This window comes from Monodelphis domestica, chromosome 1, assembly GCF_027887165.1.
Source record: "Monodelphis domestica isolate mMonDom1 chromosome 1, mMonDom1.pri, whole genome shotgun sequence".
Lineage (NCBI taxonomy): Eukaryota > Metazoa > Chordata > Mammalia > Didelphimorphia > Didelphidae > Monodelphis > Monodelphis domestica.
Genome location: NC_077227.1, coordinates 21,102,401 through 21,121,015, shown reverse-complemented (window position 1 = coordinate 21,121,015; position 18,615 = coordinate 21,102,401). Strand labels below are relative to the sequence as shown.

At 43.3% G+C, this 18,615-nt stretch overlaps 1 protein-coding gene across 11 annotated transcripts in view; it reads left to right on the top strand.

The window, feature by feature from the left end:
* Positions 1-18,615, top strand: part of ANK3 (ankyrin 3) — a 754,092-nt gene that overhangs the window by 565,044 nt on the left and 170,433 nt on the right. For all 11 annotated transcript variants that reach the window (XM_056795799.1, XM_056795855.1, XM_056795804.1 and 8 more), the window contains 6 exons: positions 4,633-4,731; positions 9,320-9,418; positions 11,971-12,069; positions 16,282-16,479; positions 17,960-18,058; positions 18,365-18,463. In XM_056795799.1, coding sequence (XP_056651777.1) covers positions 4,633-4,731; positions 9,320-9,418; positions 11,971-12,069; positions 16,282-16,479; positions 17,960-18,058; positions 18,365-18,463 — 693 coding nt within the window. The remainder of the gene's footprint in view (positions 1-4,632; positions 4,732-9,319; positions 9,419-11,970; positions 12,070-16,281; positions 16,480-17,959; positions 18,059-18,364; positions 18,464-18,615) is intronic.

The window sequence follows — 18,615 nt, the reverse complement described above, 5'->3', positions numbered from 1 at the left end:
CTATGGGGAGGGAATGCAACCTTCCTGGACCTCAGTCTTCCCATCCATAAAATGAGACATCCATAAAATTGGACTCTACCATTTCTAAGTTCCTTTCATCTCAAAAGGCAGTGAGTACTAGGTCTCTCTGTAATTTTCTTAAGAAAATATGGGCTAGGTACAGGAACAGGGCAAATTCACAGGCATTTCTTAAGCCTTCTCCATGTGCCAGGTCCTGTGCTCATTGCTGGGAATACAAAGATGGACCAAACCCAGTCTATGATCTCATGGAGGTCACAGACAACATCCAGAGCACTCTGCATAGACAAGCTGAATTCAGGATAAATCAGAGATAATCTCAGACCGTTGTAAGAAAACAGGAGCCCCCCTGCTGACAGCCCCTCTTCAGGCCTTTTCACCAAAGCTGAGCCTTTATCTGGGCAGAGATGTGGGTCTTCCCTGCATGCATCTAAATCATATCTTTAACGAGTCGGAGCACAGGGGAAAAGATAATCACAGCCGTGACTCATTTTTCCACTGGAGGGGAAAACTGTCCTGCAATCGAGAATGGAATTTTCGATGATTTTCCCCTGGCCCTAGATGTTTCCCGGTGCAGAGCTTATGACTAGTCACGCTCCAGTGGTCTGTGACCAGGGAAGAGCTGACAGCTTTTGGGACCCTGAGAAATCCATTTGACCTCTGTTTCACTGCAGGATGCTGGTACTGGAAAACTCTTCTGCAGAGCAGGATAGAAGCAGCAAACCAAAGCACTGGGGAAGGACAGAGGGGACAGGAGCATGCTCAAGTGCAAAGGGCTCAGTATTAAGTCTAGCAGCCCCGTAGATGTTTCACGGAAATGGGCGTCCACCCAGAGTTCACCTCGAGAAGCCTTGTCTATGGGGAAGTTGATGCTTCCCCCTTATTCACCGAGCCGCTTGGGGTGCCAGAGAACCTGGAGCCCCCAGGGGTGTTCTTCAGACAGCCAACCAGTCAGTGGGCATTTATCAAGAGAAGGAAAGGAAAACTAGGAGGGTTTCAGAAGGCTTCCTTAGGGGATTTGTACATTTGGGGTCTAAGCATGATAATTGAGATTTGCTTTAGTATTGGCATGTCCTCTCCACAGTGGTCAGAGGGTGAAACTGAAGCTTTTGGTAATGGGAGACCTAGCCCCTTGTAGTGTGTTTATGGATTGAAAATGAAGGTGGAGTTGGGGCAGCTAGGTAGTGCAATGGTGAGAGCACCAGATCTAGAGTCAAGAGGTCCTGGGTTCAATCAGGCTCCAGTCACTCCCTAGCTGCATTACTCTAAGCAGGTCAGTTAATCCCTATTAGCTAGGCTTTGCTTTTCTTCTGCCTTAGAACCAATATTTAGTGTTGATTCTAAGACAGAAGGTAAGAGGAAAGAAAGAAAGAAAGAAAGAAAGAAAGAAAGAAAGAAGAAGAAAGAAAGAAAGAAAGAAAGAAAGAAAGAAAGAAAGAAAGAAAGAAAGAAAGAAAGAAAGAAAGAAAGAAAGAAAGAAAGAAAGAAAGAAAGAAAGAAAGAAAGAAGAAAGAAGAAGGAAGGAAGGAAGGAAGGAAGGAAGGAAGGAAGGAAAGAAAGAAAGAAAGAAAGAAAGAAAGAAAGAAAGAAAGAAAGAAAGAAAGAAAGAAAGAAAGAAAGAAAGAAAGAAAGAAAGAAAGAAAGAAAGAAAGAAAGAAAGAAAGAAAGAAAGAAAGAAAGAAAGAAAGAAAGAAAAGAAAGAAAGGAAGGAAGAAAGGAAGGAAGGAAGGAAGGAAGGAAGGAAGGAAGGAAGGAAGGAAGGAAGGAAGGAAGGAAGGAAGGAAGGAAGGAAGGAAGGAAGGAAGGAGAAAACAAAAAAAAAAACAAACAAAGAAAGAAATAGTTGGGAGAACAGGTTCTAGAATAAAAATCATGTACCACAAATGCCTCCCATTTTCTCTGAGCTCCCAGGAAAAGAGCCAAGCTCTGGGTCCAGTTAGATAGCTCATGGCTAGTGCCTGAGAGCATTCACATTTGCTTTCTTTGGCTGTTCCGCCCCCTTTGCCCTGTTCTACATAGCTCAGGAGCCTTTTTGCATCCCTTTAGAAACAGAAAGAATGTCTGCTTTGGTTTATATCCTAGACACGGGGTCCCAAAGGAGTGGAAACACCTCTCCACCACAGCTTATTGCAGCCCCTTGGTGCATTCCTATCCTCAAAGAGCCTCCTCCATGCCTTTCCAGATATCTTCAGTAGAAGACATAAGCCTTAGGCGGAGAGCCTGGCTGTGCCTCTGACTACTGTGCTACTGGATATATTACTTTCCCTCCCAGGAAAATCAGCTTCTTTGTGTCTAAAGTGAGGTGGTTTCACTGATGCTTCTGAAATTCCGACAGCTCTGGTATTCTGTGCTACCCAACATCTGGAAACCTTCCTACAACATTTCCTATAATATTCCCTGAATCCCATTCCAGCATTCTGGCCATTCATCTATCATCTTACCCTCTTGTTATGTACTGGTCCTCCTCTCTTTCTAGGAATACATGGATAGAATCATAAGATCATTGACTTCAGTGGTTAGAGAGCCAGGCCTGAAAATGGGGTGTCCTGGATTCAAATATGGCCTTAGACACTTTCTAGCTGTATGATCCTGGGCAAGTCACTTAACCTCCATTGCCTAGTCCTTACCACTCTTCTGCCTTGTGATCAATACACAGTCTTGATCCTTAAGACAGAAGGGAAGGACTTTCAAAGAAAAAAAAATACATAGGCTATATCTTAGGTACATAGACTGATACCCCTCATTTCCTGGATTAAATGAAAGTACCAAGAAGTTAATTCATTTGCTCAGAATCATGAAACCTGAATGAGCAAGATTTGAACTCAGGATTTCCTGACTAATTTCTTTTATCCATGGACCCTTTAGAAAAAGGAACTTTTGCAGATGCAGAGAGGAGGGTAGTGAATGCTGCCCAGAAGAAGTAAATCAGAACCATAACATTTTTTTCTCTTTTCCCTTTCATTTTTGAAGGACGTTCTTGCCCCTAAACTTTTTTGTATTGACTGTTTTGCCTTCTAGCTTCAATTCTTTGACTCCAGGAGGCCAGAGGCTGTCCAAGAAAAGAGTCAGGCAATCTAGGGTTCAAATGGATGAGCAGGAATTTCACAAGTAGATCATATTGCATCCTTTGAAAGCTTGGGCATTATAGGCATGACTTAAAAATGTCATTTTCTTTCCACTGGACAAGGAGAGGCAGAGTGTCCAGGACCAGGAGAGGCTAGCCCCTCTGGACTGTGCCCTGGTCAGATCACATCTGGAGGATGGTATTCAGTTCAGGAATATCACTGAGGAAGTTAGGTGGCGTCAGGGATAAATTCCTAGACATGGAGTCAGGAAGATCTGAGTTTAAATCCTACCTCTGAAAGCTCCTAGCTGGTGACCTTGGGCAAGTCACTTTACCATCTATTTTACCTGTAAAGTGATGGGAGAGAGCTTGATGGTATCCAGGGTCCACTGCTCTAAGTCATATTGGATCCTAGGACATAGAGAAGACTGGAAGAGGCAGCCTCAGATCATGCACTATGAGGACACTTGGCATGATTCAAGGAGATTGTGGGGGTGAGGAGTGGGGAGAGGGCTGGAGTTGGATCCTACCTCCTTCTAACTGTCAGATTTGAATTCTTTCTGGAAGGAGGATGAAGCTTGATCTCTTTGCCCCCCAGAGGTAGAACCAGGAATAGACGCAGCAAAGAGGCAGATTAGGCTGGAGTAGGGGAAGAAAACTTCCTAATCATTAAAGTCCTCCCACTGTGGAATTAAATGGCTCAGTGGGGAGTGAGTTCTCCGTCACTGAAGATTCCACCAAGGCTGAATGGCTTCTCGTGAGGTGTCTAGTAGGGGACAGTCCAATCTGAGTTTGGATTGGACTAAATGGTCTTGGAAATTCTCTGCAACTCCAGGATTCTGGGAACTGGAAAACATGCTTAAATGGCTTCCATTTTCTTCCTGGTCTGTTTCTTTCCCATCAGGATAGAACTGATAAAGGCCGTACCAAGTAGAAACACCTTTAAAGTTTGAATCAATGAATCGGCTTTGAATTCCTCTTTCCATTAGCTTACACTGGAGCAGCCTAGAGACTGGAAGACCTAAGTTCAAATCTGGTATTAGATACTGGGTGTGACCCTGGGCAGGTCATTTAACCCTGTCGTCCTCAGTTTCCTCAACTGTAAAAATGGGGATCATAATAGCAACTATCTCTCAGGGATTTCATGAGGATCAAATGAGATAACTGGACGGAGCTCAGTTAGCACAGTGCCCAGAACACAGTAAGCGCCATGAATGTTAGCTCTCATCATCATCATTATTATACCCATCTTCCTTATTTAAGAAGAAGAAATCGAGGGCCAGACGTGAGGTGATTTACCTACTCATGACCCCACGGCAGGTCAGTGGCAGACCCAGTTCTCAGGCCAAGGTTCTTGCTTCTCCCCCATGCTGTGGGCTTTGGGCAAACTCTTGTCCAAGTTTTTTAAATTTAGCTACTTTTGCAAAAGTGATTCAGATACGGATGTCTTTGGGAAACCTCAGCCCAGACAGGGGCCTGGCTGGCTTTCCGGATATTGGGGTGAGGCGAGTGTGTGTTTGGTAAAACGTGTCTGTATTTTTCACCCACAGAATGGTTTCACACCCCTTCATATCGCCTGTAAGAAGAACCGAATTAAAGTGATGGAGCTTCTCCTGAAACACGGTGCATCCATCCAAGCTGTAACGGAGGTGAGAGGAGGAGGCTTTCCATTTGGGGAGTGCTTCAAACGTCATCCTAAGGAAGCCAAGACTGGGGCTTTACAAGCAGTCCTGGGTTCAAATCTGACCCCAGACACTTCTTAGCTGTTTGATCGTGGACAAGTCACTTAACCCCCATTGCTTAGTCCTTACCAGTCTTCTGTCTTGGAAACAATACATATTTTTGAATCTAAGATGAAAGGTCTAAGGTTTGTTTTTCTTAATGTAATTAGGAAAGATTTAACAAAATAAATCATTTAATAAAACATTGATAATGTTATATTTTTAAAACTAACTCTGTGACTTGGAGGGCTCATTGGCTTTGCCCTGTGCCACGTTATAGATGGTGCACGCACTTGGTCATAAGGAGGATTAGCAAAAGAGTAGAGCGGGCTCCACGTGAATGCACCAATGCGCACGGAGACCTTCTGATGGTGGGTGGATGAGCTCCTCGCCAGTATTCCTGGTGTCTTGTGGAAGGAGGAGGGTTTCTCTTACTGTGATCCAGAAACATGGTTCTGAGCTCATCTAGACCAACAGCCTAGACATGACTGGACTAGGTCAGGAAGGTCTGTAGAAGCGTGGTTCTCGACTTCTTCCACAAAGTCAAGGAATTCTTATTTATGGTCATCAGTGGTTTAGAAGAATGTCAGTAAGCATGGGGCAGGTACCCTGGACTCTGAGAGACTGTGAAACTAATTTACTGTGGGGGCAATAAGTATTCTGGAAGCTAACTCTTTCTCTCTGTCTCTGGCTCTGTCTTTCTATATCTCTGTCTGTTTCTCTCTGTGTCTTTCTCTGTCTCTATCTCTCTGTCTCTCTGTCTCTGTCTGTCTGTCTCTGTCTCTTTCTGTCTCTCTCTCTCTCTCTGTCTCTCTCTGTTTCTGTCTCTCTTCTCTCAGTCTCTCTCTGTATCTCTCTCTTTATCTCTCTGTCTGTCTGTCTCTTTCTGTCTCTCTCTCTCTCTGTCTCTCTCTCTCTGTCTGTCTCTGTCTCTGTCTCTGTCTCTGTCTCTGTCTCTGTCTCTGTCTCTGTCTCTGTCTCTGTCTCTGTCTCTCTCTCTCTCTCTCTCTCTCTCTCTCTCTCTCTCTCTCTCTGAAACAATTCCTAAGGAGAAGGGAGGGAAGGGTGAAACATTTCTACACCTACTATGTGCCAGATTCTGTGCTAAGAATTTTACAAATATAATCTCTTTTGATCTTCACAGTAGCCTAACTTTGTGAATGTAGGTTTACAAGTCCAGAGGATGCCCTAAATGTACCGGAGGGGCTCACCCTAAGAGGTGGCACAGTGAAGTCCCCAGAAAAGGAGGACTATATAGAAGGACTTCACCATGATGAGTGCTGGACAGATCCACAGGAGACTTCAGATAGGGCCAGACCTTTGCCATGATAACTGTATGTCGCACCATCTGAAAGAAAAAGTGAAAAGCTGCTATAGGAAGCTAGGTAGCTCAGTGGCTAAAACACCAGGCTCGGAAATGGGAGATCCTGGGTTCAAATGTGGCCTCAGAGACTTCCTAGCTGTATGACCCTAGACAAGTCACTTAACCCCCATTGCCTAGCCCTTACCGTCCCTCTGCCCTGGAATCTATACTTAGTACCAATGCTAAGACAGAAGGTAAGGGTTTAAAAAAAAAAGCTGCTACAATCAAAATCTCTGCTTTTCTCATCTGCTCCTCACATCAGCTTTGAAGTTATCTTTATGTAGGTCTGGGCCACAGAAAAGAACGAGCTTCCCTTCTTTCTCCCTCTCTCTGCATGATGATTCTCCCATGCAGAATCCTCTCAAAATCGGTTCTTCCAGCAGTTCTCCCACATCGAATTAAATGAGCTCTTTGGGGTGAGGAGATGCAGCTCCCTCCCCTTCTTTGCAGAGCTGGGGGCTGGGGCTGCAGATGCTTCAGAAACCATTGATGTAGTGGTTGAATTGGGGGAGGGACGCCTCCCTTGGTTTCTTCTTTATTAGAAGGGCTTTCCTGGCTAAGGAGGCAGGAACCCTCTGAAATGAGGACGCCACAAAAACAAAAGACAGCATTCAGAATAAGAGAGTCGAAACTGAACCTGTTCCCCTTACAGGTTGGTGGTTTGTGTGTGGTAAATACTCTTAAAGGTAAGAATGGCTTGGACTAAATCACTCACCCAACTGGAGGAGTGGAAATAGGACTCAGCCTGATTTGAGAAGAGAAGCCTGGGGTCTGAATGTCAGCTCTGACCTGTCCACATCCTTGCGGGGTGACCTAGGGCTTTGTTCAGTCACTTCAGTCATGTCTGACTCTTCATGATCCCACTTGGGGTTTTCTTAGCAGAGATACTAGAGTCATTTGTCATTTCCTTCTCCAGCTCATTTTACAGATGAGGAAACTGAGGCCAACAAAGTGAAGTAACTTGCCCACAGTCACAGAGCTAGGAAGCATTTTAGACTGGATTTGAACTCACGTCTTCCTGATTCTAGGCTTGGCACACTATCTGCAAAGTGATCCCCACAACACCCAAGAGTGATCCCCATGACATTTAGAAGGAAGGAGAGCAGCTACAAGCTCTGGTTCAAGTCCTGCCTTGATCATTTAATACCTGCATGACCCTAGGCAAGTTGCCACCTCTCTGAGCCTCAGCTTTCCTGTCTGTAAAATGAGGATAATAATAGCGCCTACTCTAAGATCAAAGAAGATAAGATTTATAAGTCAGTTGTTGTTATTATTTTAATTACTATTATTAAACCTTGCTTGTTCTTTAAAATAATTTGTTTGATTTAAATCTATATTAACTTATTTGTAATCATGTTTCCTCCCAAGTAAACTGGAAATTAATCGAGGGCAGGACCTCTCCTGCCCCTTGCTATGGCTGGCATCCAGAGAGATTTGAGTATTGGTTTTTGATTGATTGACCTGAGGGCAGGCAGCACACACACATACACACACACACACACACACACACACACACAGCACATGCACACACACGGAAGAGGGTGGGATGACTTCACAACCAAACATCTAAAAATCTTCTTTTATTAGTTGTTAAAGTTAAAATTAAATTATGCGATTGCTAGTAGCTTTTATTATTTTATTACATCAAAGTAGTGATAGTAAAGAGAGGGAAATGTAGTAAAGAGGTAGAGAATTGCTTAACTTACTACTCTATTTGCTACCATGATGGATTGAAACTCTCCACCAACATGAGTTCCATCAGGTTCTAAGCTCCAGCCAGAAGAGACAGAACAGTCTCCTGGTCTCACTTTATAAGCAGTTCTCTCTACCCATTAGCTCTCCCACATCACATCTCAGGAACCAATCATAGTTTCTTAATTTGCCTGGTACCACCAGTGGGGGGAGGGGGGTGCCTGTGGGATCAGTTTACCTTCTCATTGGTTTCAGCTTCCTTTCTCTTAGGGTTTGTCTATACCTATACATCTCAATGGTCTTTGACCTTCAGGCCACTGAGTGATGATGTCAAACAAAGCAACATAATGGAAAGAGAGATTCCCTTCCAACAATCCCCCCTATGATTCTATTAGGAGACAAGTATGTTGAAATCTTCCCCTGAGGGTTTGGGAAGATTAACATGAATCATTTCAAATAACTAGCTTATACTTCTAAAGATTCTCTCACTAGAAGTGTATAAAATATTGCACTTTACCTAGAGGGAAGTGCAACAATTTGGGGCTAAGAGGTAAATAAAAGAGAAAAAAAGCAAAAAAGATGATTGATAAACACATTGACAGAAAGCCAATTAGGGCGCACTCTCCTTTGGCATAAGAGTTTACATTTAGAATAAATGATGTCTTCAACCCCCTTCAGTTTAGTTTTTTATATACCAAAATTCACTCTGGATCTTTTTATGCAGTGTGTGGTTTCTATAGGCTTCTTCATGGCACCTTCTCCAAAAGATCTGCTTTCTTGATTTGGGGTGTTGGCGAGTTTCTTTCCTTAAAATTTCTCCAAAAGATTTTAAACCTTGGATTTTAGGATAATTATACAATCCCCTCCGAGGAGGGTGTTGACCAGTACCAGAATCACCCCAGAATACATGGCTGAGTTATGGGGTATATGAATCAATAGTCAAAGGAAAACCAAATGCACACACACACACACACACACACACACACACAAACACACACACATATACACACACATACACATACTACAATAAAGGGCCAATGTGTTGGAGTGGAGCAGAACAGTGCTCAAGAATTGGGAAGAGATAAGTTCAAATCCTGACTGTGATGCTAACTTATAGTATCAATGCGAATGTGTCACTTAAACTTTTGAAGCCTCAGTTTGCTCATACAGAAAATGGACGTTGAGCTCTCATAAGATGGTGGTAAAGAAAATGCTTAGTACAATATACCTTGTATTAGTATTGTCATACTTTTGTTGTTGTTGTTATAGTTAGGAGTTATCTTGTAGACAAAATCCGAGTGTCTCCTGTGGAATGAGAATTGGGTTTTGAGCTGACCAATATAGCCAACGACATTCCTCAACTCTTATCATGACAACTTCACCAAACTTTTTTTTAGATCAAATCCCTATCCTGGTATAGACAATTGGTAACCTGCCATTTTCCTCCTTGTTGTCCCACAGTCGGGCCTCACCCCAATCCATGTGGCTGCTTTCATGGGGCATGCGAATATCGTATCTCAGCTCATGCATCATGGAGCATCGCCAAACACCACTAATGTGGTAAGTACCTGGTATGCCAAAGAGGGGAAGGGGAAGAAACTGGGATTTAATAAAGCACCTACTATGTGCTAGGCACTGTACCTCATTCATTTGATCAAAGAGAAGTTGGGGCATGTGCTTCCAATTGGGAAACTTTAAGAAACTAGCCAAAGAAGCTTTAATCTCCTTGGTTTCTAATTATGAACAAGTCATATATGTGAATAAGCTCTTCTTGTTTTATTTACTGATTGCCCAATAATCACATCTCTGGAATGCCTGTGACTTCTTGACCATTCCAGGCAAGGTCTATCCAGGCCAACAGACCACAGCAGACATAAACATAATGCATTCATCAGGTGTGCTGCTCCTGGATGGAATGCCCAGCAAGCTAGGCACCAAGAGAAAAAATGAAACCTGTGACTTGATTCTCCCTTCCATCTCACATTCATGTTCTCACCCAGAATAGTCATCTTCTCTAAGCAATCATGATGGCAAATTGTATAAGAGATCATTTGTTGCTGAAAGGGCCAGGTAACTTAGAATCAACCAATCAACAGAGTTATTAAGTGCTTGCTGTATGTCAGGCACTGTGCCAACCCTTGGCAAATAAGTTACTCTGGACTCTGTTTCCTCATCTATAAAACAAGGGGGTTGGGAGAGATGATCGCTAAGGTCTCATTCAATTCAGACATCTACTAACTGTAACCTTGAACAAGTCATTTAGCCTCCATTTGCCTCAGTTTCTTCATCTTTAAAATAGGGATAATAACGATAATCATGAGGTTGTTGGAAGGATCAAATGAGATAAAAATTGTAAAGCATTTAGTACAGTGTCTGATATGCTGTAAGCATTATATAGACATTAGCAATTATTATTATTATATGGCAAATTCACATCATTTCAATTCCTTCATTTGGTACTTGGAAGATACATATTTTATTAGCCTGGATCTTATCTCCATTGATACAGATTTAACCATTTCTGTGCCTTAATAATAAGTCTTCAAGGTTTGATATGATCCCAAAAAATGATTCTAATGGTCAATCTTCTGGTGTTATGCCTCTTTGAACTTAGCTAAACCAATCGTTAGACACGAGACCTGTCATCCTTTGCTAGACTCTTAACTAAAACCTTTTCAACTTGGTAGGATCTGTCCAAGCTTGTGCTACTTAGAATAGTCTTTGAAAACTCCAAGTTACCTTTGTACTGGGATATGAGGCCTTAGAGCAGAAGTCCTTAATCTGCCCTGTGCCCTGGACCCCTTAAGCAATCTGGGGAAGCTGAGGGACCCCTTCTCAGAATCATGTTTTAAAATATACAGGAATACAAGGGAAACAAATTATATTGAAATAAAAATCCAACCCCTTCCAATTTAGTTAACCTCTTGAAATCAAAAAGTCTATGAACACCAGATTTAGAACTCCTACATTAGAGGAAGACTTGAATGGAGTAAAATTCACCTACAATGAAATAATTTTATTTTCTACAAGAGTGGATGTTTTGTCAATAATACAAGGTACTGAAAAGACATAGGTCCAAAGGGTAGCCAGTTTGCTATGCCTTGGGGAACTGTGAGTATTTTGGCATTTGGAATAATTCCAAGTTCAGGAGTTGACTTGACCTCCTAGTATCAGAAAAGATGGGCAGAACAGAATGGAGGAAAGGAATTAGCCTTGTCCATGTTCTGCACTCATGCATCATTTGATCAGATTTTCCAAAAGATCTTCAAGGACCTTGGATGGCCCATGGTCCATGCTTCATAACTGTGTTCTAGTAGATACTACCATGCCACACTTGTAGGGTGTCCAGAAACTGAGCCTTCCTAGGGGGCTAAAAGAAAGGGATTCCGGTCAAACCAACCAAAAGCCATTCTACACTAATCTACAAAGCACTGAGGCTCCAAAGGGATATTTTATTCTCACCTGCAATAAAATAAATACAATAATCATGTTGGTAAGCTGATGAATCCTTGATCTCACCGAGGTGGAAAATCCCTCCATGGTGCAGGTCCCAACCCATTTCTTCTCATATCATATAATTCTTGTTCTTTTCCCCATTTAAGTTCTATCCAACAGTCTGTAAGTCTCTCCCTATTTTCTGATTTTGCTGATAATACCAAGTGATGCTCAGACCATCCATTTAATCTCATTCTTATAATTATTGAGCATATTTTTGACCAAATTGTGCCCTTTTTAAGACACATGTGTCCCTGGTTGTAGTTAGCCCTAATACATAGCTTCACCCATAGGAGAAGCTTAATGAATGCCAATTGAATCAAATATCTTTGACACCACCTCACATACATAGATTACTGTTGGGTTTACATGGCCTCCTCACCCTACCATGCATTCCTCCATTATACTTTGGATTACCTGCAATAGTAATCCTATTATGGTCACAACTTTCCTTGATTCATAGCCCTGGAGCATCACAGGGAGAATATCAACATTTCTTTTAAAGGCTAAGATGCTAATAAGTCATTCAGAAGATAGAGGGCCAAATAAGAGGCCCTGTGTGATTCCCTTGCTTCATTCTTTGGTATTAATCATCTAATCTTGCTGTTGTGGACTAGAGAGGAGAGACAGCTCTGCATATGGCAGCCCGTGCCGGCCAATCTGAAGTTGTGAGGTATCTGGTCCAAAATGGAGCCCAGGTAGAAGCTAAAGCAAAGGTAAGTGAACCAAAATGCTACTGGCAAAGTCTATTCCAACCCAAAAGCATTAATAAGTGCCCACTAGGTGCTGAGGATACATGGAAAAAATGAGGAAAATCTCCACATATATAATATAAAGGTATATGTTTATGTATACACGCACAAAATATAAACAGACACATACGTGATTATTTGAGGATGGAGAGAGAACTAACTTGGGCAATCAAGAAAGACTTCCTGGGACAACTGGGTCCCAGGCATAGAGATGGGAGATCCTGAGTTCAAATATGGTCTCAGACACTTCTTAGCCATGTAACATTGAGCAAGTCTTTTAACCCCAGATACCTAGCTTTTGCCACTCTTCTGCCTTGGAATCAATACTTAGTACTGACTCTAAGATAGAAAAAGAAGAAAGAAAGAAAGAAAGAAAGAAAGAAAGAAAGAAAGAAAGAAAGAAAGAAAGAAAGAAAGAAAGAAAGAAAGAAAGAAAGAAAGAAAGAAAGAAAGAAAGAAAGAAAGAAAGAAAGAAAGAAAGAAAGAAAGAGAGAGAGAGAGAGAGAGAGAGAGAGAGAGAGAGAGAGAGAGGGAGGGAGGGAGGGAGGGAGGGAGGGAGGGAGGGAGGGAGGAAGGAAGGAAGGGAGAGGGAGGGAGGGAGGAAGGAAGGAAGGAAGGAAGGAAGGAAGGAAGGAAGGAAGGAAGGAAGGAAGGAAGGAAAGAAAGAAAGAAAGAAAGAAAGAAAGAAAGAAAGAAAGAAAGAAAGAAAGAAAGAAAGAAAGAAAGAAAGAAAGAAAGAAAGAAAGAAAGAAAGAAAGAAAGAAAGAAAGAAAGAAAGAAAGAAAGAAAGAAAGAGTGTGAGAGATGGAGGGAGGGAGGGAGGAAAGAAGGAAGGAAAGAAGGAAAAAGAAAGACTAGAGGAAATGGCAGAGGAGTTAAACGCTGAAAGAAAAAAAACCCTCTATCCATACAATATCTTTCAGTAATAGCTCTAAAAAAGTAAATAAATAAGGCCCAAGGAACTGAAGTGATTTGCCCCAAACAATCCTTCTAGCTTAGTGAGAGAACTGGGACTGGGCTGTCATGTTTTCTGCTTGTATTATGTACCTAAGTTTATAACCCCTAACTCAAGACTTTTTTCCATTGTTATCACTAAAAAGTAATTAGAAAGCTAGATCATACACATAGTGAATGAGAAACGGTTAGTGTATCACCCACCTCCATGACACAGAGCTCATCCAGGAAATAAGAAATGTTAGTTAAAAAGCCAAAAGCCCAGGGAAGAATGATAATTTTGAAACAGGGATGAGATTTGTAATTAATTCTAAAAGTTAAATACTCAAAGGGTTCAGAGATTAGAAGTAGGAGTCTGGATGAGGTTCTCACCTTAAGTCATTGGCAGTTGATTTGAAAAGTCAATACAACAAAGATTTAATAAGTGCCTACTATGTGCCAACCTCTATGCCAAATGTGGGATTGTATCCACTCACCTCTTATTTCTCAGCAAACATCTCATATCTTCCAAGGTTTCTAGAGCCCTTGAGGAGACAGAATCCATATTTTGAAAAATAACTATTTCTGACTTTTCTGTAAGGAGTGACATGAAAAGAGATAACAATATGGTGTCATCAATGATCCTTACTGACAATCAGGAGAGAGCATTGGCCATCCATTAGAATAAACCATCCTTGGGGCAGCTGGGTGGCTCAGTGGATTGAGAGCCAGGCCAGAGACAGAAGTTCCTGGGTTCAAATCAGACCTCAGACACTTTCTAGCTGTATGACCCTGGGCAAGTCACTTAACCCCCATTGCCTAGCCCTTGCCATTTTCTGTCTTGGAACTAATACCTAGTATTGATTGTAAGACAGAAAGTAAGAGTTAAAAATAAAGAATAAACTATCTTGGGGCAACCAGGTCTTCAGTGGGTGGAGCACCAGACCTGGAGATTGGAGGTTCCAGGTTTAAATGTGACTTCAGACACTTCCTAACTATGTGATCCTGGGCAAGTCACTTAACCCCAATTGCTTAGCTCTTACCATAATTCTGTCTTGGAACTGATACTTATTATTGATTCTATGAAGGTAAGGGTTTAAAAAAAAGAGCAAATAGTCTGCATTCAGAGAGAACAAAGTCCAAGAAAGTTGCAAAGTGGAGGGGAATTCAAGCATTGAGTTTGAAGAATAATTATTGGAGATTAGGAAGAGAGGAAAATGACTGTGGAAGGTCTGGGCCTGGCAGCATTCAGTGAGATCGGATGAGGGACCTGTAGAAAGGAAGCATCTTATGTCGAGACTGATGAATGATGGGTAGAGATGGGTGGATAGGACCCCTTTCACTCTCCGTAGACCTGGGTCACAGATTTACAGCGAGCAGGGAGCTCCATGGCCATCCACTCCAACCCACACTTGAATAAGAATTCCTTTTATAATATCCATCCTGACTTAAACACTTCCATTGGGTAGAACCCCAGTTCCTTCAGGGACAGTCTGTACCACTTTGGAGTCCTCTAATTGTTAGGAAGTCTTTTCCTGACATTGAGCCTAATTTTGCTACACCCTTCCAAAGATGTCTTGTGGACCTGGGTCACATCCCACCAAGTGAGATCAGAGCTTCTTTTTACCGTTAGGATATACGGAGAGGTCTAAGCTCCAGCAAGCCTTTCAGAGAGAGCTTCATCTACTTTTAGATGTGGTCTGAGAGTCAGCCTCGTCACCCTAAGTGTGCTTAGGTGTGGAAGTATTCAACTCACCTCTTATTCCCCCAGGAAAATCCTTGATATCTTAGAAAGAACAGTTCTACCAATATATCATGGAAATTGTTCTTCCTTCCCCTATTACTCTGGAGAACATCATCAGGGTAGTTCACCGGATTCAGACACAGGGATGGGACCTATACACCATGACCACCAGTCTATTCATGCCCCATGGCTGCTCTTCAATTGCTCTGAGCTATGGCACTTTGAACCCTAACTGAATCAGTCAGTTTCACTACCCACCTCTAAGGGTGGTGGGATCCAACGTTCACTTTCCTGGATCAATGGGACCCCATCTGGGGGCTTTTCAGATGGAGATGGTGCAGGAACCATTTCCTTTGAGACAGTTGGCAAGTCCCAGACAATGGAGTTAGAAGCACTTCGGGGTGAGTCTTGGTCATTTTGTGGCAATTCCATTCCAGGTAGATTATAACGATAGCCAAACCCAGATTGCCCTGAGAGGAAACTCATCGGTAACTCGGCTCTTGAGTTTCGCAAATTTAGAGCCATCTGAGTCTAGAAGGCAACCCTGTGAGAACCTTTCTAGAAGGACCTAAATGAAGAGTTTGAGTGCCATTTACCAAGGCGTCCTATGGCTTGTGTGTTGAAGATCTGAAGGGATCTCACGATGTGACCCAGTAATCCCATTGGCTCCCCAAATATGCCCTTAGGGTGACAGTTCATAGCCTCAGAACCCATGGCATATCCAAAATGCACTCCATATTTTGTCTGGAAAGCCAGCTCATCACAGGCTCAGCTCTTTCCAGTATCCTGCTGCCTTCTCTCATGGACACAGCACCAAGTGAGGCAATTAGAAATCCGGTACCTCTAGAAGGAAGATTCATATTATCCTTCAGCTACCAAAAAAAAAAACCCAATGGAAAATACAAATAATGGAGTGACCCAAAGTCCCTTCCACCAACATGATTGCCTATCATATAGCACAAAAATGGATGAATTAGGGGGCATCTGGGTAGCTCAATGGATTGAGAGTCAGGTCTAGAGATGGGAGGTCCTGGGTTCAAATTTGGCCTCAGACACTTCCCAGCTGTGTGACCTTGGGCAAATCACTTAACTCCAGTTGCCTAGCCCTTACCACTTTTCTGCTTTGGAACCAATACACAGTATTGACTCCAAGATGGAAGGTGAGGATTTTAAAAAAGTGAATGGATTAAATCTGCCCATGTAGGTAGCAGTCCTTCATCCTCCGTAAATATCCTCTCTCACACACATACCTACAATGGCAGGGGTTGGGTTTCCGCAGGAACCACACATTCTTTAAGCTAGTAGAGCATTTCCAGTGTTGAAACAATCCTCTTCTTATCTTCTCTACCATTTCTGAACCCTAAAATGAAAATAAATGAGATATTTCCTATAAAGGTGCCAAAGGGTGGCATCTGACTCTCAGAGCACAACAGTCATCTAAGCTTTTCAAAATGGCGCCTCGGCCTTCACTAACTCATCCCTTTTGCTTGGCTGTTTAGGATGACCAGACGCCACTGCACATTTCAGCTCGGCTGGGAAAGGCCGACATCGTCCAGCAGCTTTTGCAACAAGGAGCCTCTCCAAACGCGGCCACCACTTCCGGGTACACTCCTCTGCACCTTTCGGCACGAGAGGGGCACGAGGATGTTGCCTCGGTTCTCTTGGACAATGGTGCATCGTTAGCCATAACAACAAAGGTATGGAAGGGCGTCTTTGAAAAATGCTCTTTTCTCCGGGGATAGATACCTTTCCTGCAACTCGGGGCATTGGGCACTACACACACTGTCTGACATGTTCCAGCTCGAGGAGTCACCACATCCCATAACTGGAGTGAGCAGAGACCTGTTTATTTTCGTCTTGTGTGTCTCTCCATGTTATCTTGTGATTGAAACTCATCAAACCTCTCCTTACACAGTCACGGCTCGATGGCCCCGATGGCTATCTGTCAGTTGTTTTTGATAGACTCGGGCACTTTGCAAAAGATTCGGTCAGCACATTTCTCTGGCACAGTCCAAATGATTGAACAGATTGGCTGATGTGGCTAGAATGCATACGGCTGAGGATGGGGCTCACTGGCTAACCTCTTGCTACTTCTCCAAGACTGTGACCCTTCCTCTTAAGGCTACGCATTAATGGCCAACCATCCATCACTGGATTTCAGCCCCAGCTTTGAGACCACACCTCCTCCCTTCTCCATGGGCATGAGTTGGTGCTCATCATTCCATGCTTAGCAAAACTCCCAGATGCATTCATCACAGGTCTAGAGACAGGAGGTTCTGGGTTCAAATCTGGCTTCAGATACTGACAGTGGAACCCTGGACAAGTTTCTTAATCCCTGTGTGCCTCTATGTCCTCATCTCTACTATGGGGATGATAATACCATCTGCTTCCCAGGCTATAATAGGATTTATGAAAAGAGCTTTGTAAAGCTCAAAGCACCATATAAATGCTTGGAGGGGCATCAATTTGGCCTGAAACCCCAAGTGACATCCACGTCAACCCAAGACTCAGTCGAGCAAACATTCACTAGCCTTCTGCTCTGTGGTGGAGGAGAGGGATGAGACCTAGTCTTTCCTTGACCTCATGGAGCTCCATGACCAGTAGGAGGTTAAGAGGCTGGTTTATGATCATAAGAGCAAAGATTTATGGTGGAAGGAGTCTTAGGAGTCATCTCATCCAACTCCATTTTACAGATGAGAAAACTGAGATCTAAAGAAGTATGATGTATGCGTATACACACACAGAGAATATAAAGTAATACAGGAATGGGATTGATAAAGGGAAGAATTCCAGAGGAGGAATTGCCAAACTATGCCATTCCCCAGCTCAAGAAACTTCGCTGGCTCCCTGTTGCCTCTAGCATAAAGGAAGCTTGGCTTGGTCTATTAAAGCCCTCATGTGTCTTCATCCCCATTCCTGACTCCTCTTCCAAAGGTCCAGACCTTCATCACCAAATATCTATGAGCATTTGCATTGGTTCCCTGGTTCCCCCATAGCTGGCTACAGAAGAGGATTGGAGGCCCCCAAAATCACAGAATGGCCAAACTTCATGTGGCCACGCGCCCCTGGGTCTCTGTGCAAACTTCCTCCTTAAAGCCAGTCTTGATTACTTCCATGACTGATGAGCGCCTGGGTGAGGGCTCTGCGATATTCTTCATTCTCACTTTTTTTTCACAGAAAGGATTCACCCCCCTTCATGTGGCTGCAAAGTACGGGAAGCTGGAAGTAGCCAACCTCTTGCTTCAGAAAAGTGCATCTCCAGATGCTGCTGGAAAGGTAGGAAGGAGAAGGGAGAAGCCTGTCCAGCCCCAGGCTCAGATGCTAATAAAAAACAAAACAAATAATCACCTACTAATATTCACGGGTGCCATCTTGTAATTCAGCATGAAACCACCATATAGGGTTGAGAGCTCCCCAGGGCAGAAGCCGGGTTCACCAGAGCTCAGCCCTGGTGGGACCTCATCTTCCTCGATCAGAGTTCCCCGCAGCCCTGAGTTCAAGGTCCTTGCCTGAAACCAGGGCTTGGCTGCTCTGAGGCACTTGTCTAACCCAGTCTGTTGTTTTTTCTGCACACGTTTTCAGAGTGGTTTAACTCCATTGCATGTGGCTGCCCACTATGATAACCAGAAAGTGGCCCTGCTTCTCTTGGACCAAGGAGCCTCACCCCACGCAGCTGCAAAGGTACGAGCCAATCCAGTGGGTGGAGAGAATGACTCAACCTGGCTTTCGACTCCCACTGGATTCCTCCCTCCTGTCTGATGTGCAGGGATGGCTTCATCCCTGGTAGAAATGGGAAGTTCTTAAGATCTGGGTCATCCTGCTGTTTATGCAGG